Raw genomic sequence first — 23,898 nt, 5'->3', positions numbered from 1 at the left:
CCACCTTTACCTCGCTGTAGATAAACCTCTTCAGCTTCCACGACTCGGCACTTCTGCTTTTTATGTGTTTATAGCATGAGGAGCATTTTAATCAGCGCTTACGCTGATTTTCTCCTGTTTCTTAATTATTCCTCATTTTTCCTGAGTTTTTTTTTTAGCCAACACACCCAGATTGATGACTTGGCACAAAGTCCTGCAGCGTTAACTCAGCCTGTGCTTGACTGGCTGGGTGTGTGCAGCCGTCAGGTTGAATCCGTTTGTGCAGCAGAGGCAGCGGCTCTCCTCCTATCTTCATGCCCGATCGTTTAATGGCCTCCTGCTCTCCTCTGAGTCTGCACAGAAGGAGTTTTTGTCCGGCCGGGAGCACAGAGCGGAAAAAGCTGATGCGCGCCGAGGGTCGTTAGCTGAGGATGTTCATATTACAGAGGAACATAATTATGTGGAGTGGGCGGGGGCCGATGTTGAGAATGAGATACGGCTTAAACAACATGCTGGTGGGTTTAGCTCCACGTTTCTTTGCAAGGAGAAACCTCAGATGTTTCTGTGAAACTCCAGCTGCAGGTTTAAGGTGTTCATGGTTGTAAATAAGATTACAAAAAGTTTGTATTTCACTATTGTGTTTTATTATTATTCAAGGAAACGGTTACTGTCCTGTTTTCTTATTTTTTAGTTTCTTTAATTGAAATTTCTAGAAGCTAAGATTCGGAGTTGGTTAGTATTTAGCTACATTTACTCAATTACATTTAGTAAGCATTTTGGAAAAAAATAATTTTTACTACATTTTTCTTTTAACTTGAGTAATTTGATTATTTCTACTCTTACTTGAGTAAAATTTTGGATTTTCTACCCAATGAATGAAAACAAACATATTTTAATCAAATATTCACAGACACAGAGACACACCTGCAGTTTTTGTTAAAGTTTCATAAATTATTTTTTAAAGAAATTGATTTGGAAACATTTTCTTTTGTCTAATGTAGTTATTTTTTGCTGCTTATGAATTATTGTCATTTTTGTTCTTAAAATACCAAAATTTCCACTTAACTCCATATTCTGGTCTGTCTGATGTTGTGTTTAAATAGTAAATGATTGATAATTTGATCAGTTACTCAGTACTTTAATAGACGTTTTACCAAATACTTTTACTATTGTTTCTAATTTCTTTAGGCTACTGTTTATTTTTCTTGAGTAAAAATATGTTGAAGTAGTGATACTTTTACTTTAGTGCAGTTTTTGAGTACTCGTCTGATTATTACAAAGATTTAATATGTTTTATATTGTCTTTAAATAACAACACTGATTTATATTGGGTCAAATAATGATCCTTCAGGAAATCTTTGGTTATGTATTGACATTTTTAGAGTCTGAAATTACTTAAGTCCATTCAGTCAAATTAATTACACGAACCTTAAATATTAAAAGCAGACTTGGGCATAAAGGGAAAGTAGAACATTTTCACCATTTCCATACATTTCAGTTTGTAATTACAGAAAATTTTTTCCATTCCTTTTCCAAAAAAAACTAAGATGAGCAAAAACAAGGCTCTGTAATTTCCCCCTGAAATCTGAGATCCAGAAATAAATGTTGAAGTGGGAATTGGAGTTTTCCAAATGCAATAGCAGAGAAAAGAAACCTGAGCCGCTCATCACGAAGTACAGAAATCGACAGTCTGCACCATCAAACCTCTGGTACTGTGTGTAATAACCACGCCACCCAGAAAGAGGAAGAGGGCAATCTTCAAACATAATTTATCCTAAATTATTCTGGATTATTGGGCACAAAAGTGATTAGTGTGTCTGCAGCACTTTGTAGAACGACACAATAATCTAATACAGCAGCTATTTGCTTAATATTGACTAAAAAAATCTCCCCCTAAACACCAAATTTTCTCTGAGATTATTCCATTCGTCTTGATTTAAAACTTAATTCATATTCATGCTGTGAATAAAACCAGAAGTTTATTCGTTCTAAGGTGAATCTGAGGTTGAGCTGCGGCGTCGGGAGAGCGACGCGTGGCTCAGTTTTACCTCCAGACGCTGACGGTTCACGCAGGGAAAACTCACTTTAAATTAAAGATACGAGCAGCAGAAAGGAAACATTAGCAACTCTTATTTTAGTAGTCAGTTTAATCAGATCAAAACATTTCAACACTCCATAGATTTTTCATTTAGCCACTTTTTTGTTTTTATACAATGTTAGAAATACAATAAAATATGCAAAATAATAAAGGAATACTTCTATAAAAAGGAAAAATAAACATTTTATTGCCTAAAATGCAAAACATGTCATTCTTTTAGACCAGATGAAGCTAAAACTAAATCACTTTAGGAGTTTAGGGTAAAACATATTTACAGAAAAAGATATTTTTTATCTCAAATTCAAAATTGATATTAATTTTGTAGAGTTTTTACTTAATTACTGCTCTAAATCTGTTACTTTTTCAGTAAATTTACCTTTTTTTTAGTTCAGTTAACGATTAATCGATTACAAGATTAGTTGACGATAGGAACGAAGTTTGCTGGACGATAAATTGCCCCAGAGGTTATTGCGATAAACAACAATGTTGTTGTTTTGAGACCATTTTCCAGTAATATAATGGGAATGGCATAATAATAATAATAATAATTAATAATAATAATAAAGTAAAAACAGATTCTTAAACATTAATAAACTTTAAATTCTAATGAACATTTAACACTGGAACTGGAAGACATTTTAAATATCCAAAATAAATAAACAACAAATAAAATAAATTATGACGTCTCTGTAAACAAAATTATTCTTCAAATAATTTTTATGATTAGATTAAAAATTATTTGAAGGAGAGAATAACTGTTTTTGTCCTTAAAATGGCAAATTCACTTCAAAAAAAGGAGTTGAGACCAAAACGCCAAACCGGAGACTTTTATAAAGAGAAAACAATAAATTATGCAAATGGAAATTATTGACCTAGTTTTAATTTATCATGTGATCAATTTATTTATTACTTATTGCAAAAGGCCTAGTTGATGATTATTTGAATAATCGACTCATCACGATTAATCTGATTAATCGTTTCATTCCTGGTAAACAGATTAGTCAGTCAGTAATTGTTATCCTGCTCATTTTGCAGCTTTTATCCTTGAACTTGCTGTAAAACACACCTTCAGGTCTCTACAGAGGCTTTTTTCAGCTTGATTTGTGATAAATATGTGTGTGATACATGAGTGTGCACACAGCTCCCTGCAGAGCTGGGATGAAACTGGACCACAAGGACAGTGAGTCATCTGTTCGTCCACCGCAGGACAGCGAGCTGCATTATGTGCAGAGAGTTTTCCTCTGTGGGCCGACCCTGCAGAGCAGAGCGTCTGCAGTCGGGAGCAGATCTGGTAACCGACCCGCCAGCATCCGACCCCACCCTGTCGCCCTGCCAGCCAGTCAGCATCCAGCTGAGCAGCAACATGATTTATGCTCAGAGAACATGCTCCATTTACAGTCGCAGCGATCCGCAGGCTTTGTTCTCTGGGAGCAGAGAGCTGCTTTCTGTTCTCATACTGGGAGTTTTACATTTGAGTAAATACTCCTCCAACAGAAATATGTAAATAATGGACGGTTGTTTCATCGCTTTTATTCCCCCCGCTGTCAGATTTTCTCATCTGACTGAATATTCTGTGATGCAGCAGCGTATTATATAGTGGGATTATTGCTTTAATCCCAGTAAAGGTCAGCGACCCCGCCTCTGACGTTTCTGTCAATGTCACATTAAAATGTTACATAACAAGGAAGCAGAGTTATGTAGTAACGAGTTACGTTTGCTTGAGTAAAAATAACTTTTGAGTATTTTTAATACTCTGTACTTTTTACTTGAATAAATTCATTGATTTTACTCTTGTTTGAGTAAAATGAATATAAATAGGAAGTATAGCCAGACATGATGACGTTGTGCTCATGTCTTCGTCAGAGGTTTTCATGTCGTTTCCATCAGTAGTTCTTGGAACAGCGCCACCACAGGCGAGGAGGTGAACTGATTTTTCCGTTAGTTTGGTTTGTTTGACTCAGTGCGGTGTGAAAGTGAACCACAGCAGCTGAAAATGCAACAAATGTTGCAACTTTGGTCCCAAATCAAGCTGACATGAAAATGACATGAATTCAAAAATGTAAACAAAAATGGAGCGGCGTCTGACTTTAGTGGTTGTAGGATTCCTCTTCTGTCTCTGGGAAAAGACTACAAGCCGTTTCTCCCTCTGATATGAGACTCGCACGTCTGTTTTGGTTGCATTTACCCAGAATGCCCTGCGGTTTAGTCCACTTCCTGCTTTTGGAGCGGTCTCCTGTGTGCTTGTAGCCATATAAGCATTCAAATTCACTTTATTCAACTGTGACTGAGGTTTTTAGACAGACCCGATTAAGCTTTTTTTGGTCCACATCAGAGTTTGATTGCGCGTTCACATCGACCCAAACAAACTAAACTTTCTATGCAAACAAACTCAGTTCAGTTAAATCGGACTGTGAATTCACCCTCAGTTCTCTTTCTAAAACCGATCTGCCATGCTAAGGATTGATCTCCTTTATTGAAAGCCACCAACTCATCCACTACAGACCCTGCAAGACCTGCAGCGCCTCAATTGATCAGACCTTCTGGAATAATTTGTATCTGGAGCATAAAAACCACGCATTAGCCCTCCGATTGGAGGAGTCGCTTTGTGGAAAAGCGTATCAGTTGCTTGGAGCAGCTGCTGCAGAGGGACGTATCAAAGCTCCTCACATATTGATTTTCCTCTCTATACTGTGAAAGACAAGAGTCCAGCTCAGTCTGTGATCTTATGTTTTACCTTGCAGCGCCCCAGAAACATAGTGAAACCAGACGAGAGCATCATTCATTTTGTGGATTAATTCACCACAGCTCACAGCTGTTAAGTATTAATAAGAAAGTTCAATGCAGGGACAATGTCGTGAGTGGCACAGGTATGACTGCAGCGGCGTTCTTCCCCAAATGTTTGAAGGGATTTTAATCCAGACTGCAGCCGTTTTTCCTCTGGAGGCTCATGTCATACTGAATTTAACCGCTGATGAACGTCTGCAGGAGACACGCCTAGAAACACGTCCACACCTTGTGCACACTCACATGTCAAAGAAGCTTATCTGGATCGGGTTTATAATGGGGCGTAATTATTTTACGTGCTATTATTTATAAGCTGAAGGTTCTCCAGTGATAACCAACCACAAGCCTAAAGTCGGGTCTTCAATGTTTCCGCACTAATTCTGAAGCTTATAATGGAGTAAAACGTAGAAGAGACCTAAACATTTCTCCAAAAAAACGTGTTTTCTGGTCGAATTTACTACTTTTAATAAATGACATACAGATTAAAGGTGGGAGATATTAATGTAAAGTTTTATCACGATATTTGATTATTATTCGATTAATTAAAAAAAATCAACAAATTATTCTTTTGCTGCAGATTCATCCTTTGCTACAAATGATCACGCGTTCACTTTAGCCAAATAAAATTCTTATTTTCTTATTTTAAAAAGGAATTTAATTATTTATTAGCAATTTAATGTATTTGTAATATTGTATAAAATAAACTTAAGTGTATAAATCAAAAATCTGCAGAATATGGCAATTATTTATCCGATTAATTGATTACTAATATAATCGATAGTTGCAGCTCTAATCTAAACCGATAAAAAAAAAAAACATGTATTGTGATTTGTTGTAAAAAAAAAAACAAATGATTATTAAACAGTTTGAGTCAAAATGTGTAAATATTTGAGATGCTCGTTAACTTGAGTCAAATAATTTCAGAGATGATGACTCGTTTCTGTTTAGACTCACATTTTTTTGTAAATATTTTAATGGATGGATGGATTTTTGCAGACTAACTGGATCATTTCTGTCTACGGTCTGCTAATGCTATCTGACCCACACAGTTGCAGCTAATGAACGTTTTGAGTCAAAGTGTTTCACAGATATTTCATGTTTTAAATCTGCAGTAACGTCACTGATCAAGTTTTTTGGCTGCAAAGGCTGAACCATGGAAACTTGTTTTACCTCCAACCATCCATTTTCTTTACACCCTTGTCCCTTAGTGGGGTCGGGAGGGGTGCTGGTGCCCATCTCCAGCTAAACCTGTTTTACCTGTTTATTATGTTTTGATGGTTCAAAAGTCTGAGAAACAGAGAAGCTCCGTCAGATCAACACGCCGGCTCCAGACCAGAGTTACTCTCTGAAGACGAGTCGCTGTAACACTTTGCTGCGTTTCCGGAGTGTTTTATGACGACTGTTTAAAAAGAAATCTTCATATCACTCTGAAAAACGTCTGATAAGGTTTAAAAATAACAGCTACAAGAAAGTGTTTGTTCAGTTGTTCAGCTTCCAGGAAGCGGGACGGTTTGTGAAGGTCTTTGTGTGAAATATAGAAATATGTATGTGCAAAGAAAAACGATCTGTTTGTATTTACTATTTGCTAAAGTAAACCTCCCACTGTGTGAGGGGTTTAAATAAAACATGTGATGTAATATGTTTTGTGTTGGAGTTTCACACAGCAGCAGGTTTGCTGTGTTTGGCACAATGAGTGGAAACAGGAAGAACCAGCTCATCTGGTTCTGATGCAGGTTATGAAATTCACCCAGCGGCTCATTCAAAGCCCGCCAACAAAAGTCCAACACATTTTAACTGCTAATGCGACTTAAATGAGACAATTTTACATGTTAGAAGGTTTGAGATGAAATATAAGCAGAGAAGGAGAGAATATCCAAAAAATATACTTCAACATATTTTTACTCAAGTAAAAGTAAAAAGTTACTCTAGTATGCTATAGTATACTGAGTAACTGATCAAATTATCAATCATTTAATATTTAAAACTTACATCATCAGATGGACTGAAATGTAAAGTTAAATGGAAATTTTGTTTTTCTCCAGGACAAAATGACAATAATTCATATTTGTAACAAAAAACAACATTTTTGGATAAAACATGTTTGTTTTTCATTCAGTGGGTAAAAAAAATCATAAATTTTACTCAAGTAAGAGCAGAGATATAAAATTACTCAAGAAAAACTGAAAAGTACAGCTTAGGAAAACTAAATTTTCTTTCGAGTAAATGTAACTCTCTGTTGAGGAGGAAACATTTCATCCTGTGGGAATGTAAACAATCCAGATCCAGTTTTTCTGGATCTCTGCTGATTGACGCGCCGGCGCCTCAGCAGCTCAGCGGAGGAGGGGCTGATGGGAAGTGATGATGGAGCGTGACTCCAGTTCCTGATGGTTATTATTACAGGAATCACCTGCCTGGTCATCCTGCTCTCACACTGGAAGTTTCTATCGATCCGACTCTGATGCTGCTGCTGCTTCCCATTAGCGGTGGGGAAACGCTGCAGCGCTCAGACTGGTGAAGCTGGGAGCTGGTCGCTTCTCCAGTATGCTGACTTCTCTGCGGTCGCAGCTAATCACATGGACTCTGGTCTTTGTGGTGTTTCGCTGACTAAGCTGTTTCCTGTTAGCTAAGTTTGTTGTGAAAATGGAAATCCTGGCTGGATGAGACAGACAGTCCCTCCAGGATGTTGGGATGTGTTTTATAATTTATATTATTGTCGTCTGAAATCACAGATTTTGTGGTCAAAATTGTGATTTTTTTCCCTAAAGGGATCTTAAAAATGATGAAATTGTTGAACAAAACCTTTCCAAAAACAACAATAAATTTTTAAGGTGCAAATAATTTAATGGTGAAATAATACAAATAAAATCCTGTGCAAAAGAAGAATTCAAGTTTTTTATTTATTTGCATCTTTTAACGCATTTCTAAGATTGCATAAAAATGTTTAAGTCGCTAAATGAAAAGGATGTGAGAATGTTTTTACCTGATTAATCGATTAATCGTCAGAATAATTGATTATTAAAATAACTAAGTTGCAGCGCTGCTGTTTTTATGTCTATTTTTTGTTTGCTTGTGTTCTGCTCATACCTTTTATTTGTTATCATGACAGACCTGAATGTACTGAATAAACTGATTACTGCTACGACTGTTAAATTGGAAAGTCAGGAAAGATGTAACCAAACTGCAGTCATTAACTTTATCCTTTATTACACAGCATAACTTCATTTCTTAACACTGAATAGTCAAATTATGTTAAATTTACTAATGGTGGTTCTGTGATACGTGAGCTGCTGTAACAGCATTTTCTTGTTCAGGATGCATCTCCGTTCTGTGGAGCTTCTTTAGCTTTATGAATAAACGTCTCCATCTAACAGAGATGAAGCAGTTCAGGTATTAATACCAGCATTCAGGAGCTTTCGGTGCTGCTGCTCTGCTGCAGCTCGTTGCTCTGCAGCTGCCATCTGTTACCAAGCAGCAGGCGGGTTCAGAGGAGTCCTGCTGGCTCTCGGCCCGCTTGGACCGACTACCAGAGCTATGCTGATACCAGCCATGTTCTCCGCCAGCGAAGAGGCTGCGGCCTGTTTATGCACAGCTGTGAGGTCCGGTTAAAAGGTCATGACCTCATGCTTAAAGCAGCAGATCAGAGTGTTTCTGTTCTGGTGCGACCTCACTGAGAGGATAATGTTCGCTGTGTTTGTACGTAGACTTTTAATCACGTAGCAACTGGGGACTAAAAACACAGACATAAATGTACTGAATTACAATTTTTTTTGGACTCTGCATTAATACAGGACATTAAAATACACAAATAGCTTCAAAAGAAAACATGTAAAAACAACTTTCATTTGTTGAATCAGTGCAGTTAGGAGGAAAAGAACCAATAATAACAAAGATAAGCTGATGAAACCAATAAGTTGGCTACCTCTGTAAAAAATAAACTGCTACAAATAAAATGGTTCAGAAAGAGCAATTGGAACGTTAAATATAATGTAAAATCAATAAATCATGAGTAGAGAATTACATTGAATAGATCTGCCCTTATGAATCAGAGACATTGTCATCAATACTTGATCCAGAATTTTTTTCAACATTGGGACCAATACAGATATCAATAAAAAATAAAAAACATCAGGCTGGTTTTTTTTCTGTAATAACTTTATTTTGTTCAAGGGGCTCATGTAATTGTGAACATGTTAAGTCATGAGCATTTACTGTGATTTTATTTTTATTAAAAGTGAATCTTCCAATTTTATATCCCATGTAATCTTGTGTTTCCTAATCCAAGGTGTTAATTTGCCAGTTAAAAGTTTAAAATCCTCAAACTCAGAGTTCATAAATGCTGTATTGTATTATTATTGTATTATTTCCAACTAGAGCAACATTTTTTGCCGTGCTCCTGTGCAGGTGTCCGTACCTGGCCGTCCACCTGTCTCCTGCCATCCCGGTTTTTGCCGTGCTGCTCTTCCTGTTCGTCATAGCCATGCTGCTGAGGACGAGCTTCAGCGACCCCGGGGTCCTGCCTCGGGCCCTTCCAGAGGAGGCCAACTTCATAGAGATGGAGATCGGTCAGTAGATGCATTCGTCTCCATTCTCAGAGGGGAAAAACAATCATCTGAACCTGAACTCAGCTTAGCTAATGGAGCCAATGAATGTTGTAACTGTGTAGGAGGATCTATTATGCTAATTTCATGGTTTGGATGTTTTTATACTTCCATTTGTGTCTCTACCCAAGCGCTTAAAAAAAAAACCAGCTGTTTTTTGGCTAGTTTCAAAAACCTCCTGATTGTTGCACTGCGACGTCACCTAGCAACCCCAGCTCCATCACTTAGCAACCCAAGCTGAGCTCCAGGACATTTGGCCATCTGGTTTTACCGCTGTATGCGCTGTACAATGGCTGCTGGAAAAGAACAATGTTTTGTTGTTGACTTACAATCCAGAAACAACTTGCTGCTTTTTTGTTGGTTGTGTAGGAGGTTCCACTTCTGCTTTTCATAGATGTACAGTTTGTCCATCTGTTTGCAGCCATTTTCACGTGCGAGTGTAAACGTTGAGGTGGGGGGCGCAGCCAGCAGCAGATTATTTGGATTTAAAGTGACAAGAGGCCCTAAAACAGCTCAAAATAGTCAGAACTAATCAGACTAAAATCTCATTATCTAAGAATGGTTTTCTTTAAAAAAATGTAATGAACATGCTTTGTATGGCCCATAGAAATATCCTAAACTGTTTAAGTTTAAGTGTTGGTCATATGTCACCAAAAACACACAATGGTTTAGTCACTGCTGATTAAATGTCCACGAGTTTCCTCATAAACAAATGTAAATAATCTGCAACAGCTGGCTAATAAGCAACCAGATCTGCTTCCATCTGTTAGCTGATGACATTTCAAATTCAGAAAAGTTTCAGTTACTTAAAAAACAAAAATGTGGAGAGTTGGAAACATCGTACGCTATTTTCCAAGAACTGACAAAAACCAAAATACTTAATCCAGGGGTGTGCTGAGAAGCCAGCTTTGCTAAACTCGGCTAAATATAGCAAGAGTTTTGAAACACAGTGACCCAAATCCAGTTCTTATTACTGAAAATACATTTATTCAATTGAGCCCAAAAGAAACTGAAAACTAGGAACATTTCTTTCAAACATGCAAAATCTAATGTGGTGTATCAGGGCCATTGTAGAAAAAAAAACTCAGAGAGTTTGACAGTAAGAGAGACGTGTTGTCAGTAGTTCATAGAATAAAAGAACAATGTTCATTTTACTTAAACATAAAGAGTGAAATCAGATAATTTTAAGCGGTCTCAATTTTTTTCCAGAGTTTTATATAAACCCTACCAGTCAAACGTTTGGACACCACTTCACTGGTGAGAAGGTGTCCGACCTTTTGACAGGTTGGCAATCTTTATATATTTGCTCATGACTGTGGTTCCAGTTTGCCACAAGATAAGTAGAAAGGAGTGTAATGTCTTTGGTTTGGCAGGGCAAAACAAACACGACCAGCTGATTAGTAATGTTACAGCTGCATGTGAGACCAGAGATACAAGTCTGCTAATTATTAACTTTTAAAGGACAAATGTGCAGAAGAAAAAATGTAGGAAAAAGGCTACAAATTTACTGTAAAAATGTGAAAACAAAGACCCATGTTTAGAAGCTTTCTCTGTGATTTCTGATTCAAATACTGAACATAGATTCACAGAGTTAATTTTTGTATTTTTTGCCTAATTAAAATGACGTCATGAAGACAATTTTTACATGTGTCTTTAAAATCCCTGGAGTTTGCTCTCGGTCTTTACTGACAGGATCAAACCTTTATGATCAGGCATTTAAGGGCAGCTACAGGAGTGACATCAGCATGTTTTACCTCATCTTTACCTGGGGAGCTTTCTGGAGAAAAATCACAAGCAGAGATGCGGGAAAAATTGTAGCGGTTAAAGCTAGAAGTATTTATGATCAATAAATGTTTCAGATTGGTTTGTTTGGCAGCAAGCAGGCAGAACCGTGTTTATTCATGCTTTATGTTAGAAACTTGTTTTTCTAGTTACTTCCTTAAGGAGCTGGACAATATATTTAAAAAAATAAAATCTCTAATTCTTTTTCATCTCGGATCCAATTTAAGTAATTTGTTTTGGCTTGTTTTATTTTGTAGCATACAAATTTTTCAAAAAGTGACTTATTTCAATCATCCCTCATGTGAGTTCTATTAGGTCCAGGTTACGAAAATTTCTGTCTCATTACAACACCATAGTCAACAAGAAAAACGTTTTAATAAGAAAAGTTAGAGTTATCAGGATGTGACGAACTCAATTCCTAAGCGTTTCATGTCAGACGATATTGATAATTATTTATTTTGTTTAAACATTTGAAACTGATCGTGTAACCTTTCCAGTTTTCACTCCACGGCGTTGTTTTTTAAATTTTAAGCAGTTATGAGACACAGTGGCAGAACTTTAAACTGCTGCTGTGTAAGTAACAGGTCGTTGCTAGGCAACCAAAGAGTGAGTGAGTGAGTTGCTAGGTAACTGAGGAGTGAGTGAGTGAGTGAGTGAGTGAGTGAGTGAGTGAGTGAGTGAGTGAGTGAGTGAGTGAGTGAGTGAGTTGACTCAAATTCAAATTCAAAAATACTTTATTACTCCCACAGGGAAATGAAATGTTGGTCAAAGCCTTTTCCTCTGCCTACATCTCCCAGAATGCTGTGCAGCTCTGAATCTGTTATTGTCCAGTCCTGATTGAAATGTGCTTAAATTTCACTGTGGGGAAACTCTGGAGCAGCGGCGTTAAGGGAGTCAGTGTAGCGAGCGAGCGGAGGCACGCAGCCCTCTGAAGATGGGTTTGCTGCTCTCATTATGACCATGACTCACTCTGCGTGGAGGATGGCGGTTCTGCTGTGGCCCTGATGGCCCTAATGGACCAGCTGCAGTTTGCTGCAGCAGGTTACATGAAGGATTTTACAGAAATCCTCACACTGACCTGAAATCCCTGTTCAAGCTGCACCTGGAGCAATTGCTCAGTAAATTATTTAATTCTGATACTTTTGGCTTTGGTTATAATTACACCACTGCCTTGGTTTAATTTTATTATGTTAGATAATAACTTATTAAATAGAAAACATCAAATCTTTTTATTCTTGTGTTGCAGGTTAAAGTAGAAAAACAAAAAGAAAAAATTATTATGCACCAAAAAGTGACGCATCTTTTAATCTATTACTAAAAGGATATTTCGCAATTCTTGTGCTAGGATTGTATTTTATTCAAACATATATATGTGTATATTTTTTACTAATTAGTGGACATCAGTTTCTGGGCCATCTGCAGCAAAATTACACATTTTCACTTTCCAAAATATTATTTGGCTTCCATGTTAACATTAAAGTAATACTTAATCTTCTAATAGATATAGATTACATCTAAATAATTATTATGATAAATAATTATTAGGAGTGCATCGATTGCAGTTCTCTGGCCAATCACAGATCTTTAAAGGCCTGACCTACCATGGAGTTGCTACACTGCAAAAACACAAAATATTACCAAGTAATTTAGCTCTAGTTTCTGTTTCAAATATCTTACTACAGATGAAATAAAACAAAACTAACTTGACAGTAGTTTTTTTAGCAGCATGTAGAATCTTGTTTTGAGTCAATAATCCTTAATATTAATGAAAAAGGACTAGTTCCTCTGACATTTTCTCATGTTGTAAGTAAAATAATTTCCCTAAGGAACTAGTAGTTTTTCATCAATATTAAGGAGTTATTTACTTAACGTAAGGTCCTGTATCTTGCTGAGAAGTTACTTATAAGTTAGTTTTGTTAGTCTTTGTTGTAAGATATTTGCACTAGAAATAGTCCATAAATAAGATTTTGCATTTTTGCAGTGTGTCCAGTTTCTAGTGCATCCTATCTTAGCTTAGCTTAGCTTAGCTTAATTTAGCTATTTCTATGTAAAAAGCCATTTTAATAGCCAGGCAGACATTTTGATGTGGCTGCTGCAGCCTGGGTGTTTCCCTCCCTCATCCTGTTGGTGGCGCTCCTGAGGAGGGTTTCTAATTCCAGGAAGCTGTTTCCTGTCTGTCACGCCTCCAGCAGATTGGCCTCCATTGGGAGTGGCATCAATCCCTCTGAGTGCATTCTCTCAAATTATTCCCAGTTTCTGTCGAAGGCCCTTCTCCAGCTTTATTTGGATGATTAATATTGGTTATCTCTTACTGTCAGAAAAAATCTGTTCACCATTTTAATGCTTCATAATGAGTCTGACTTATTCGTGCAAAAACCACTTTACATGGCAGATATCCTCTACTGAAGGCTGTAAACAAATGTTGATACGCTATTAGTTTAAATTAGAGTCACTTTTATCCTCTTGTCTGTATGCTTTCTCCAGCCGAGAGAATTAACTTCCCTCTAATATAATTTTTTTTTATCTTAATGCATCTCCAGAAATTCATGTGGAAATTCATGCTTGCTCTTTCCCATTAAGAGGTAATTCTTGTCTGCTCATTGCGGCAACTTAATGGTCGATTCTCCACAGCGGTTTCTCTTTTGAGGGATCTGAGTTTGCAGCCTTGTGATCATTAGTCAGCCTCCTGGCTTCTGCAGCGAAGCATAAGCAGAAATGATAAACTGTCAATCAAACGTAACATTTCTATGGAAGAGGATCAGAGCAACTGAAAAAAAAAGAAAAAAGAATCTGATGTTTTTTCCTCAGAATTGTGATGTTTTATTCCTTAGGATTCTGACTTTTGATTTCACAAGGAGTCATAATTCTGAGAAATAGTGTCACAATTCTAGGAAGCAAATATCACAATTTTGAGAATAAAAGTCACAATTCTAAGAAGAAATGTGTGAGTTCTAAAACTAAAGACACAATTGTGAAGAAAAAATGTCAAATCTGAGAAAAAAATGTCAAATTTATGAAAAAATTCCAGAATTCTAAGAAGAAATGTCACAATTTTGAAAAAAAAAGTTACAATTCTAAAGGTTGTCAGAATTCCAAGAAACTATATCACAATTCTACAAAAAATGTCATAATTTTGAGAAACAAATATCAGAATTTTGAGAAGAAATTTCAGAATTCACAAATAGAATTCAAAATCTGAATTCTACTTTTGTTTTTTGTTTGTTTTTGGTTTTTTTAGTGATCTAATCTTTTTCTGTAGATTTATTCGGTTCGTTTTTTCTGGTTTTGCTTTTTTGTCAAACTTGAATGTTTCATATCAATATCAGTAAAGTAAACAGTTATGCAGTTTTCAAGTAACGATTTAATTTTTGCAGAAATGGCACTGTAAAAATGACTCCTCCTTCTTTGGTAAATCATGAAATAATTGTTACTGGTTACAGTTTTTGAAAAGTTTAGTTCAATTTCACCAAAACTTAATTACTGCCAGGTTGTGGAAACCATAAATCACTTAAACAGAATCAGTCTGACAACATGAAGTAAGCTGAAAAATCTCCAAAAGCAACACATCGAGCCTTTAGCAACAACTCCAGAACCAAGTCACTATGATCTGTCGGTGTGTTCTGTGCTCACATCTTGTTTTTATTTTAATTCACAGAGGCAGCCAATGGGAACGTCCCGTCTGGGCAGCGACCTCCACCTCGGATCCGTAACGTTCAGATCAACAACCAGATCGTCAAGCTCAAGTATTGCTACACCTGCAAGATCTTCCGGCCTCCGCGAGCGTCTCACTGCAGCATCTGTGACAACTGTGTTGGTACGCCATCTCAGCGGTGCTGCAGAAATTGGCTGCTTTAAATCACTTTAACGTTCAAAAACCAACCAGTACCACCGTTTGTCAAACATCAAACCATTCTCAACAAATGCCTACACTATTTCATCCAATTAAGCATCAATCACACATTTCCATTATCAGAAAAAAAGTAAATTATGTTCGTTACAATGCAATTAATGTTTAATCGATATTAATTTAGAAGATAAACAAGTCTACCTCTAAACTAGTGGTGGGCACCGCTAACTTAAAAGATAGTTGTGATAACCCTAAAGCAATAATCATAAACATTAGATCTGCTAATGCTAAGGTGCTACACCAACAAGGTATTTAGCGAAAACTAATGCTAAAGTGCTACACTAACAGGGTATTTCTCAGAAGCTAACGCTAAATTGCTACATCAACAAGGTATTTTGCAAAAGCCTATTCTAAAGCACTACATCAACAGTATATTTAGCAGAAGCTAATGGTAAAGCACTACACCAACAAGGTATTTCTTTGAAGCTAATGCTAAAGAGCTGAACAAACAATGTAGGAGCTAACGATAAAGTGCAACACCAACAAGGTATTTCTTTAAGCTAATGCTAAAGTGCTATACCAACAGGGTATTTATTGGAAGCTAATGCTAAAACACTACTACAGGGCATTTCACAGGTATTTACATAGAAACTAGACAAAAATACTTTGTAAGAAGCTCAAAAGGTAAAACTTTAAAAGTTGGTCCAAGCAGCAGCTGCAGTGTAGTTTTAATAAAATCAGGTGAAATGGGTTATTTGAGTTAGACATGGTTAAAGGAAGAGAGATTTGGGAGGAAAATTGCCTGCAGACATATCAGCATTCATAAAATAATTTAAAAAGCTTTTAAAATAGACGCTGACCTAAGCAGACGGGGTGGAAGTACTAAGAGTTGCAGCCTGTGCTTTGAACGATGAAGGTGGTTTGAACTGTGACTCCGCCCATGTTGAGTTGGGAGCTGTCGGCGCGTGTCGCCTCCCGACCTCGCAAAGTAAAAGTGATTTGGCTGCTGATGATTGAGGGCTGTGTTTGAAGGAAGCCTTGGAGTCATGGGCGATATGAGAGGAGACAGTGGCGCCTCAGTGAGGGAATAAACGCTGAGTCATTGTGAACACTGGTTCGTCTGTGTGCGCCTGCTGTGGAGAGGCTGCCATTACACAGCGACACGCCTCAGTCGCTCTTACTGAAGGAATCATCTTCATGCTAGCTAAAGGGGACCTATTATGCAAAATTCAGATTTTGCATAATTTTATGCTTCCATTTGAGTTTCTGCTGCTTCTAAAAGCAACTAAAGTGTAAAAAAAAAAAAAACAGCCAGTCTTTTTTTAGCAATAACTTTAATGGTTTTTGGTGTCTGGTAAATGAGCTGTTTAAAAACCTTAAAATAAATCACATTCAGTGGGCAGTGTGTCGTTACCTAGCAACCCCAGCCAAGCCCACCCCCGTTACCTAGCAACTATAGCACATTTGGTCAGCTGGTTTGGGCTGTTGGACTGGAAACAACAGCTTTGGGCGGGTTGTTAAAATTTGGGCTGGTTTTTATATTTGGTAGATTTTTAGAAAGTATTCAGAGGAAAATTCTTTTGCGATAGTTGTCTTTGTGTGGCATAAAAGCACAGAATTTGCTTATTATTTTAAAATGCAATTGGTTGAATGTGACATTATCAATGATTAATAATTATTGGTTAATCAAGTGTTACTATGTAATAGTGTTGTAGAACAGATATCCCCGAGTCTTGTTATGATCTAAGAATCAAGTCCTTTGTAATCTGGGAAAAAGAAAAGCTTTGGGGGGATTGTTAAAATTTGGGTTGCATTTTACAGCATTTGGTGAGTTCTTAGGAAATGTTCAGAGGAAAATTCTTTCACAATAGTTGTCAGAGAAAACACCAAACCTTTAATTAAAACCTTTAATAAAACCCAGCCCCGTTACCTAGCAACCCAAACTGAGCTTCAACACGTCTGGTCAGCTGGTTTTACCGTTGAATGTGCTGTACAATGGCTGCTGGAAAAGAGAAGTATTTCATTGTTGAATTACCATTTGGAAACAACTTAATGCATTCTTGTTGGTTGTGCAGGAGGCTCTACTTTTGCTTTTCAAAGATGTACAGTTGCATAATTTTGCATTTGTTTGCAGCCATTTTCATATGCAAGTGCAAACGTAGAGTTGGGGGCGTGGCCAGCAGCATCTTATCTGGATTTAAAGTGACAGAGACCATTAAACAGCTCAAATAGGCAGAACTGACCAAACTAAAATCTCATTATCAAAAAATTATTTTGTGCAAACAAATTAATGAGCATGTTTTGTTTAGACCATAGATTTTTCCTAACCTGTTCAAGGTCAAGGTTAATGTTTGACCAAACCGAAGAGGAGCAAATTCTGCTTTTGTGATGGAGCGCTGTCCGTTTGAAACCGAATAAATCTTGGATTTAAGTGCAGTTAAATTTTCACAGCTCGGTTTGATTGTGAAGGAAGTGCAACGTTTGCAGCTTTAGAGTGAACTTTCCTGAAGTGTGAACGATTACTCTCCTGCTGCTTTGTGTACCTCAGATAGACCCTGCATCAATCAGAAACCCTGTTAGCTGCTCTCGACCTGAGTGGCTGCTGTTGCTAGGCGAACTGGAAGATGGTTTTTCTTTTCAAGGTGGACGGGCTTTGAGTAGACCGATGTTAATGTGATATTAAATACTTAAAACGTTCCTGTGATGCTGCTGCTGCTTCCTTCAGCTTGTGACCCGATGAGATCCGGGTTTACGTTGACGACTGTTAGCAACAGTCAGACTGAACTCGGTTATTAACAGAATCTGATTAAACAGCAGTAAAAAAACTTTCCTGTATTCCTTCATAGTCTCCTTATTGCCCAACTTCTTGTCTCTCTTTTCTTTCTTTGCCTCCTACTTTGTCCCCTTCCTACCTTTTTTAATACCTTCCTTGGATCTTTGTCCTCCTTTACTATCTATCTTTCTTTTCTTCTGCTGTCTTTACTTCCCTTTGCCCTCTGTTCTTACCTCCCTAGTATCCTTCCCGTCTTTCTTCACTCGTCTTCTTTTCTTCCTAGTGTCCTCCTTTCTGTCTTGTCCTTCTAGTCTTCTAGTTTTCTACTTTTCCTCCTGTCGTCTTTCTTTCTTTCTTTCTTTCTTTCTTTCTTACTTTCTTTTTTTCTTTCTTTTTTTCTTTCTTTCTTTCTATCTGTCTTTCTTTCTTTCTTTCTTTCTTCCCTATTTAAATCCTTTTTGCTTTAAATATAATTACAATTTTATTGTGAACTTCATTATTTGACTTTTCAAAAAGTAAAAAAAATTAAAGGATTGATGAATTTAGAAAGAAACTCTGGAAAAATCTCAACATTTTTGCCTCAAGTTTGTTGACAAGTAATTTAAATTTGTGTCAAAAAATAAATAAATAAATAAAATAAACCCAAATCAAACAATTTCCCTCAAACTCTGTGTAGCTTCTAAAAAGTGTTTGAACTTCTGTTTAAATCTGAAGGCCTATGAGGAACCTAGAAGGTTAAAGATGCTAAATGCTGATACAAGATACTGACCATGTTTTCAGTATCTTGCTGTGAAACTGGGGTAAATATCCGTGCAGGAATGTTTTCTCCCTGTTGTTCGTTTCGACCCTGCCCTGCTTTCCTCTGGCTTCGCTCCAAACACGGAGGAGGAAGAAAACTATTTTTAGACTCCAGATTCACAGAAAGCTGGTGTCATTTTTCACACATTCGATTTCTATAACAATGCCTCAGCTTGTTGTTTTCACATATTAACAGAGAATATTGTTGTTGTTTTTCAGACCGTTTTGATCACCACTGTCCGTGGGTGGGCAACTGCGTGGGCAAGAGGAACTACAGGTACTTCTACCTGTTCACCCTGACGCTGTCCCTGCTCACCATCTACATCTTCGCCTTCAACATCGTCCACGTCGTCATGCGTGAGTATGGCGGCATGAATGTGGCAGATCTGGAAGAACGTGACGCAACAGGAGCGTCACAGCAGCTGATTGTTCATGTTGCATCAACTGGAGCCTCAGAAGCAACCTGACGTGATTTGCTGCTTTTGTTGTACTGAAAGAGATAATAGTTGGCCTTTGACCTTCTTATTTTAAAGGAAAACGTGACGATACGAAACATTTTTCAGTACATTTTTTTGCACAAAGTCATTCTTAGAAAGTGAGATTTCAGTCGTCAGTTCTGCCTGTTCAGAAAGAGCATTTTTAGGGCGTCCTGTCACTTTAAATCCAAATAAGCTGCTGCTGGCCACGCACCCAGACTCTCCCGTGAAAATGGCTGCAAGCACATCAGTTAGTCAAGTTTATTCATGCAGCACATTTCGACAACAAGGCAGTTCAAACTTCTTTACATCATAAAAATTAATGTTTGAAAAGCAGAAGTAGGGCCTTCTGCACAACCAACAAGTATGCAGAAAGTGGTTTCTGGATGGTAAGTTGTCTTGTCTTTTCCAGCAGCCATTGTACATCACATACAGTGTATAACTAGCTGACCAAACCTGCTGGGGCTCAGCTAGTTACTAGGTAACAGCGCAGCCCCTGTCGATTGTGACTTAACAACCTGGAGGTTTTTGAAATGGCTTATCTTCCAGACACCAAAAAAACATCAGCCAATTATTGGCCAAAACTGTCTGGTGTGTTTTTTTAAGTGTTTTGAGTGTTTTTAGAAGCAGTATAAACCCAAATGGATATACTAAAATGTTCAAAATTTGAATTTTGTATAATAAATCCCCTTTAGTGCCATACTCTATATATGAGTTTTACTTTTCAAGCACATTTACCTCCCTGTTTCTGCTGTCTGTCTCTCTTTGTGCTCAGGCTCTGTGGATCAAGGCTTTCTGAACACCTTGAAGGAAACACCTGGAACATATCCTTTAAACATGAATACATTTTGTGTGTTTGTGTGTGTGTGTGTGCCATGTTTTAAGGAAGTCAAGAACTTTCTTCCTCCGTTTGTCCGTACCTTATTTCCTTCACACGCCAATTTAGAAATAAATTTTTTCAATAAAAGGTTTTTGCGCTAGGATGATTTTTTTTCGGTTTTATCAAAATTAGTGTGTTTTGCAAAAATGCAATCGAAACACTTTCCTCACTTCACACAAGTCATGTTATCAACAACATCAAGTTACTACTGGTGAAAACCACAATGAATTATGACAGGAAGTGGTAAGAGGATGATGGTGCTGCTGGTTTTTTACTCATATATTACATAAACAAACTTGTTCACTTGTGATTTTAATTACATTTCTTATTAATGGAAATTGTTTTTTTGAAATTAGCAGAATATCCTCATTTTGCTCACATTTTTATTGGAAATGAAGTTACTATTAGTTACCTTATCAGTAACAGATTATATTGTTAACTAAAAGTTTATTCTGGGATTGATTCATCCTTTGGTTTTTTGTTTTTCTCTTTCCTGTTGCAGTGATGCTAGCGCTGTATTTAAAACGCTCTTAAATAACTTAAAACCAAACTGGTACATCTCTATATATAATTATTATAAAAAAACACTGAATTTCAGTTAATTTCAGTTAAGTAAATCAAAAAGTTATGAAATATTATATACCTGTGTTGTTCATTTTTGGTAGATAAATTACTGGGATACATAATTTTATGAAACACAAACAAGTTAACTCAGTGACATCATAACGGACAGTTTGGATTTATTCTTCCCAAATGTTGACATTTGACCCCAGTTTAGGGCCTGATATTCATAACGGATGTTATTTATACATCAGAGGAAGTCAACTGGTTATTTTAGGGACTCTCAGTCCTGTTCTCAAAGCAGCAGCTTCCTCTTTTCAGCAATCTGTTCCAAACTGTTTCTTTTCTTGGCTTGTAAATGAAGTGCCAGGAGTGAATAATCAGTAACAAATGTTTGGTCCCATTTGGTTCCTGACAGGTTTTACAGCACAGCTTAGAGAGGTGGAATATCCTCACTACTCCAAGATGGAAACAAGATCTGAAGGTTCTTAGTTAACTGAAACTAACAAAATAACAAAATCTGAAACTGAGAAAACATTTTCATTAACTGAAATAAACAAAAACGGTAATTAACGGAGGAAAAACTGCAACTAACTGGAACCATACTGTTAATTTATAAAAAGTAACTAAAACATGCTGAAGTTATAAATATAACAACCTTTGTTTTTTTTGTTTTTAATATCTATTTATTAGCCTTTCAAGCCGATGTGAAATTTATGTTTTTTGTTGTTTTTTTTTACCACACAACGTCAGCTGTCGGTAAATTGCCATAATCCTCCTGACAGCAAAGGTTGGCATGAAACACCAGAATCAGTTGGTAAAATATAGTTTTTGAAAATATGTCTTCTTTCAGTACTCATTACCCAATCAGTGTAAACATAATCACAATAAAATACTTTTACCTTTTTGAATTCTGCACCTAAAAATTAACCAAAGTATAAAAAAACTAAAACTGTTATAACTACTAAAAACTAAACTGAAGCTAAAAATATTTAGCTAATGAAAACTAGCAAACACACTCTAAAAACTAAATATAAATAACTGAATTAGGTAAACAAAAGTCACAACAAAATAAAACTAAACAATAAAGAAAATAAAGAGCATCTGTAACCTTTAATCAAACGTGAATCTGTCTGTAGGAGCAGGAATCCGTCCGTTCTCCGTGTTCTTCCGTCGAGCGTCTTTAATCACCTTATATAACTTCCAGCTGTTTTCACACCGCCGTCTGTTTAACCGGCGGCCATGACTCAGACCTTTTTCTGCTGTGGTTTCTTAACTGGAACTCACTGTACTGGAAGTGCTGGTGTGCTTCTTCACCCTGTGGTCGATGGTGGGACTGACTGGTTTCCACACTTACCTCATCTCTCTGAACCAGACCACCAACGAGGACGTAAGTGGTTTAGGATCCTTTCCTTTATTTATTTTTTCCAATTTTCCTTTCATGTTCTTTTTCTTTATTTTTTCTTTCCTTTGTTACCTTCTTTCTTTTTTCTTTTCTCCTTTTCCCTTTTTCTCATATTTTTTTCTCCCCTTTTCTTTTTTCAGTCCCTTTCTTTCCTATTTCTCTTTATTTTTCTTCCTTTTCTTTCTTTCCCTCTTCTTCCTTTCTTTTCTTTCTTTTATACATTTCTTTTTCTCATCGTCTCTTCCTTTTTTCTGTTTTTGTTTATCTCTGTTTTTTGTCTTTTTTATTTCTTTGACAATTCTCAAACTGTACATCTAAATGTTTTAATCGCATATAAAAAATAATTCAACTTGAAAACATGCTTAACATTTGGTAATTCTGAAATTTCGCAGACAGTGTAGATAATCAAGTCTGTGATGACAGTGATGAGAAATCCTAATGGCATCATTGAGGTGTGAACTCTGCGCCATCGAAGAGTCGATACCGTTACCGTGACAACTGCAGCACCTCGTTCACCCCTGAAGGACAGAGGGGCTCGTAAACTGCAGCTTGTTTAACAAGACCTTTGTGTTGTAAACTAAAGTCGACTCTGTTGTAAAAAAATAAGATTTTTTTTTCTCGTGATAGAAAAAGAAGCTGCAGATGAATAATAATTTAAAGGTAACTTATGCTTCCTTAAACATGTTAGGATAGATCTATGGGGTATGCTAAACATGTTCATTACATTTTTTGCACAAAATCATTCTTGCACCAAAATGACTAAAAACAATTATGCAACTGGACATATTTGAAAAGCATCAGTAGAGCCTCCTGCTCAACCAACAACAACACAGCAAGTGGTTTCTGAGTTGTAAGTCAGCAACAAAACTCTTGTCTTTTCCAGAAGCCATTGTACAGTGCATACAGCTGCAACAGTTTCCAGCCCAAACACAACATAAAAACAAAAAAAAAACAAAAAAAATCAGCCCAAATCTCAGCCGAAACTCATGTTAAAAAAGTCAGATATAGTCACATATATCTGTTAATTATATATGCCAGAGGTCGTTTTCCTTTATTATATTCTGACCAGTACCAGGTCCAATAGGGACTCTTTGAACACAGTGAGACTTTTTATGCTAATACAGTATGTCCTTTAAATAATATCACCCATGAAGTTCTGTTTTACAATAGTAACACTTAACCAGTGACTAATCACTGATGATCTCACATTCAGTAGTTTCTAGACATTTCAAAAATAAATGAGCTAATAAGATAAGCATTTTAGGAAAAGTTTTGTGCTTTTCTGCCGCATAGCAACAACAACTATTAATAAGAATTTTCCTCTGAAAACTTTCTAAAAATCCACCAAATGTTGTGAAAAGCAGCTCAAATTTTAACAACCCACCCAAAAGCTGTTTTATTCCAACCCAACACATTGAAGCCTGTTAACCAGCTAACCAAAAGAGTTAGAACTCTGCTGCCATTGCTTGGTAACGGCACTGGGCTGGCTGGGGTTGCTAGGTAACTGTTCTGGGCTGGCTGGGGTTGCTAGGTAACGGTGCACTGCCTGCGGAATGTGACTTAACATTCGGGAGGTTTTAAAAACGGCCCATTTCCAGACACTAAAAAACACCAGTTTATTGCCAAGAAATGACTGAGTAGGGTGTTTTTTTTATTACTTAGGCTGTTTTTAGAAGCAGTAGAGACTCAAACAGAAGTATAAAAATGTGTAAATATGTTGATAAAATGTCTGTTTAAAGTAAAAACACCTACATTGTCTGTATTGTTTCAACACATTCTGTATTGTTTTCAGCTCCATTTTGTTTCTGGATTTTGTTTTAGCTTCTGAGCATATTTAAGTCAGCTGGAACCTGAAATGGCAGTTTTTTTTTCGATGTTATCTAATCATCTAAAAATACGTAAAAATAGCTTCTAGTC

At 36.8% G+C, this 23,898-nt stretch overlaps 1 protein-coding gene across 1 annotated transcript in view; it reads left to right on the top strand.

Annotated features, from left to right (window-relative positions):
• zdhhc9 (zDHHC palmitoyltransferase 9) overlaps positions 1-23,898 on the top strand; it is a 34,656-nt gene that overhangs the window by 2,742 nt on the left and 8,016 nt on the right. Inside the window, exons 2-6 of the mRNA XM_008420652.3 lie at positions 9,263-9,423; positions 14,897-15,055; positions 18,879-19,016; positions 19,911-19,959; positions 21,864-21,966. Coding sequence (XP_008418874.1) covers positions 9,263-9,423; positions 14,897-15,055; positions 18,879-19,016; positions 19,911-19,959; positions 21,864-21,966 — 610 coding nt within the window. The remainder of the gene's footprint in view (positions 1-9,262; positions 9,424-14,896; positions 15,056-18,878; positions 19,017-19,910; positions 19,960-21,863; positions 21,967-23,898) is intronic.

This window comes from Poecilia reticulata, chromosome 10, assembly GCF_904066995.2.
Source record: "Poecilia reticulata chromosome 10, P_reticulata-male-v2, whole genome shotgun sequence".
NCBI classification, from domain to species: Eukaryota; Metazoa; Chordata; class Actinopteri; order Cyprinodontiformes; family Poeciliidae; genus Poecilia; species Poecilia reticulata.
This window is presented reverse-complemented; position numbering and strand designations above follow the sequence as displayed.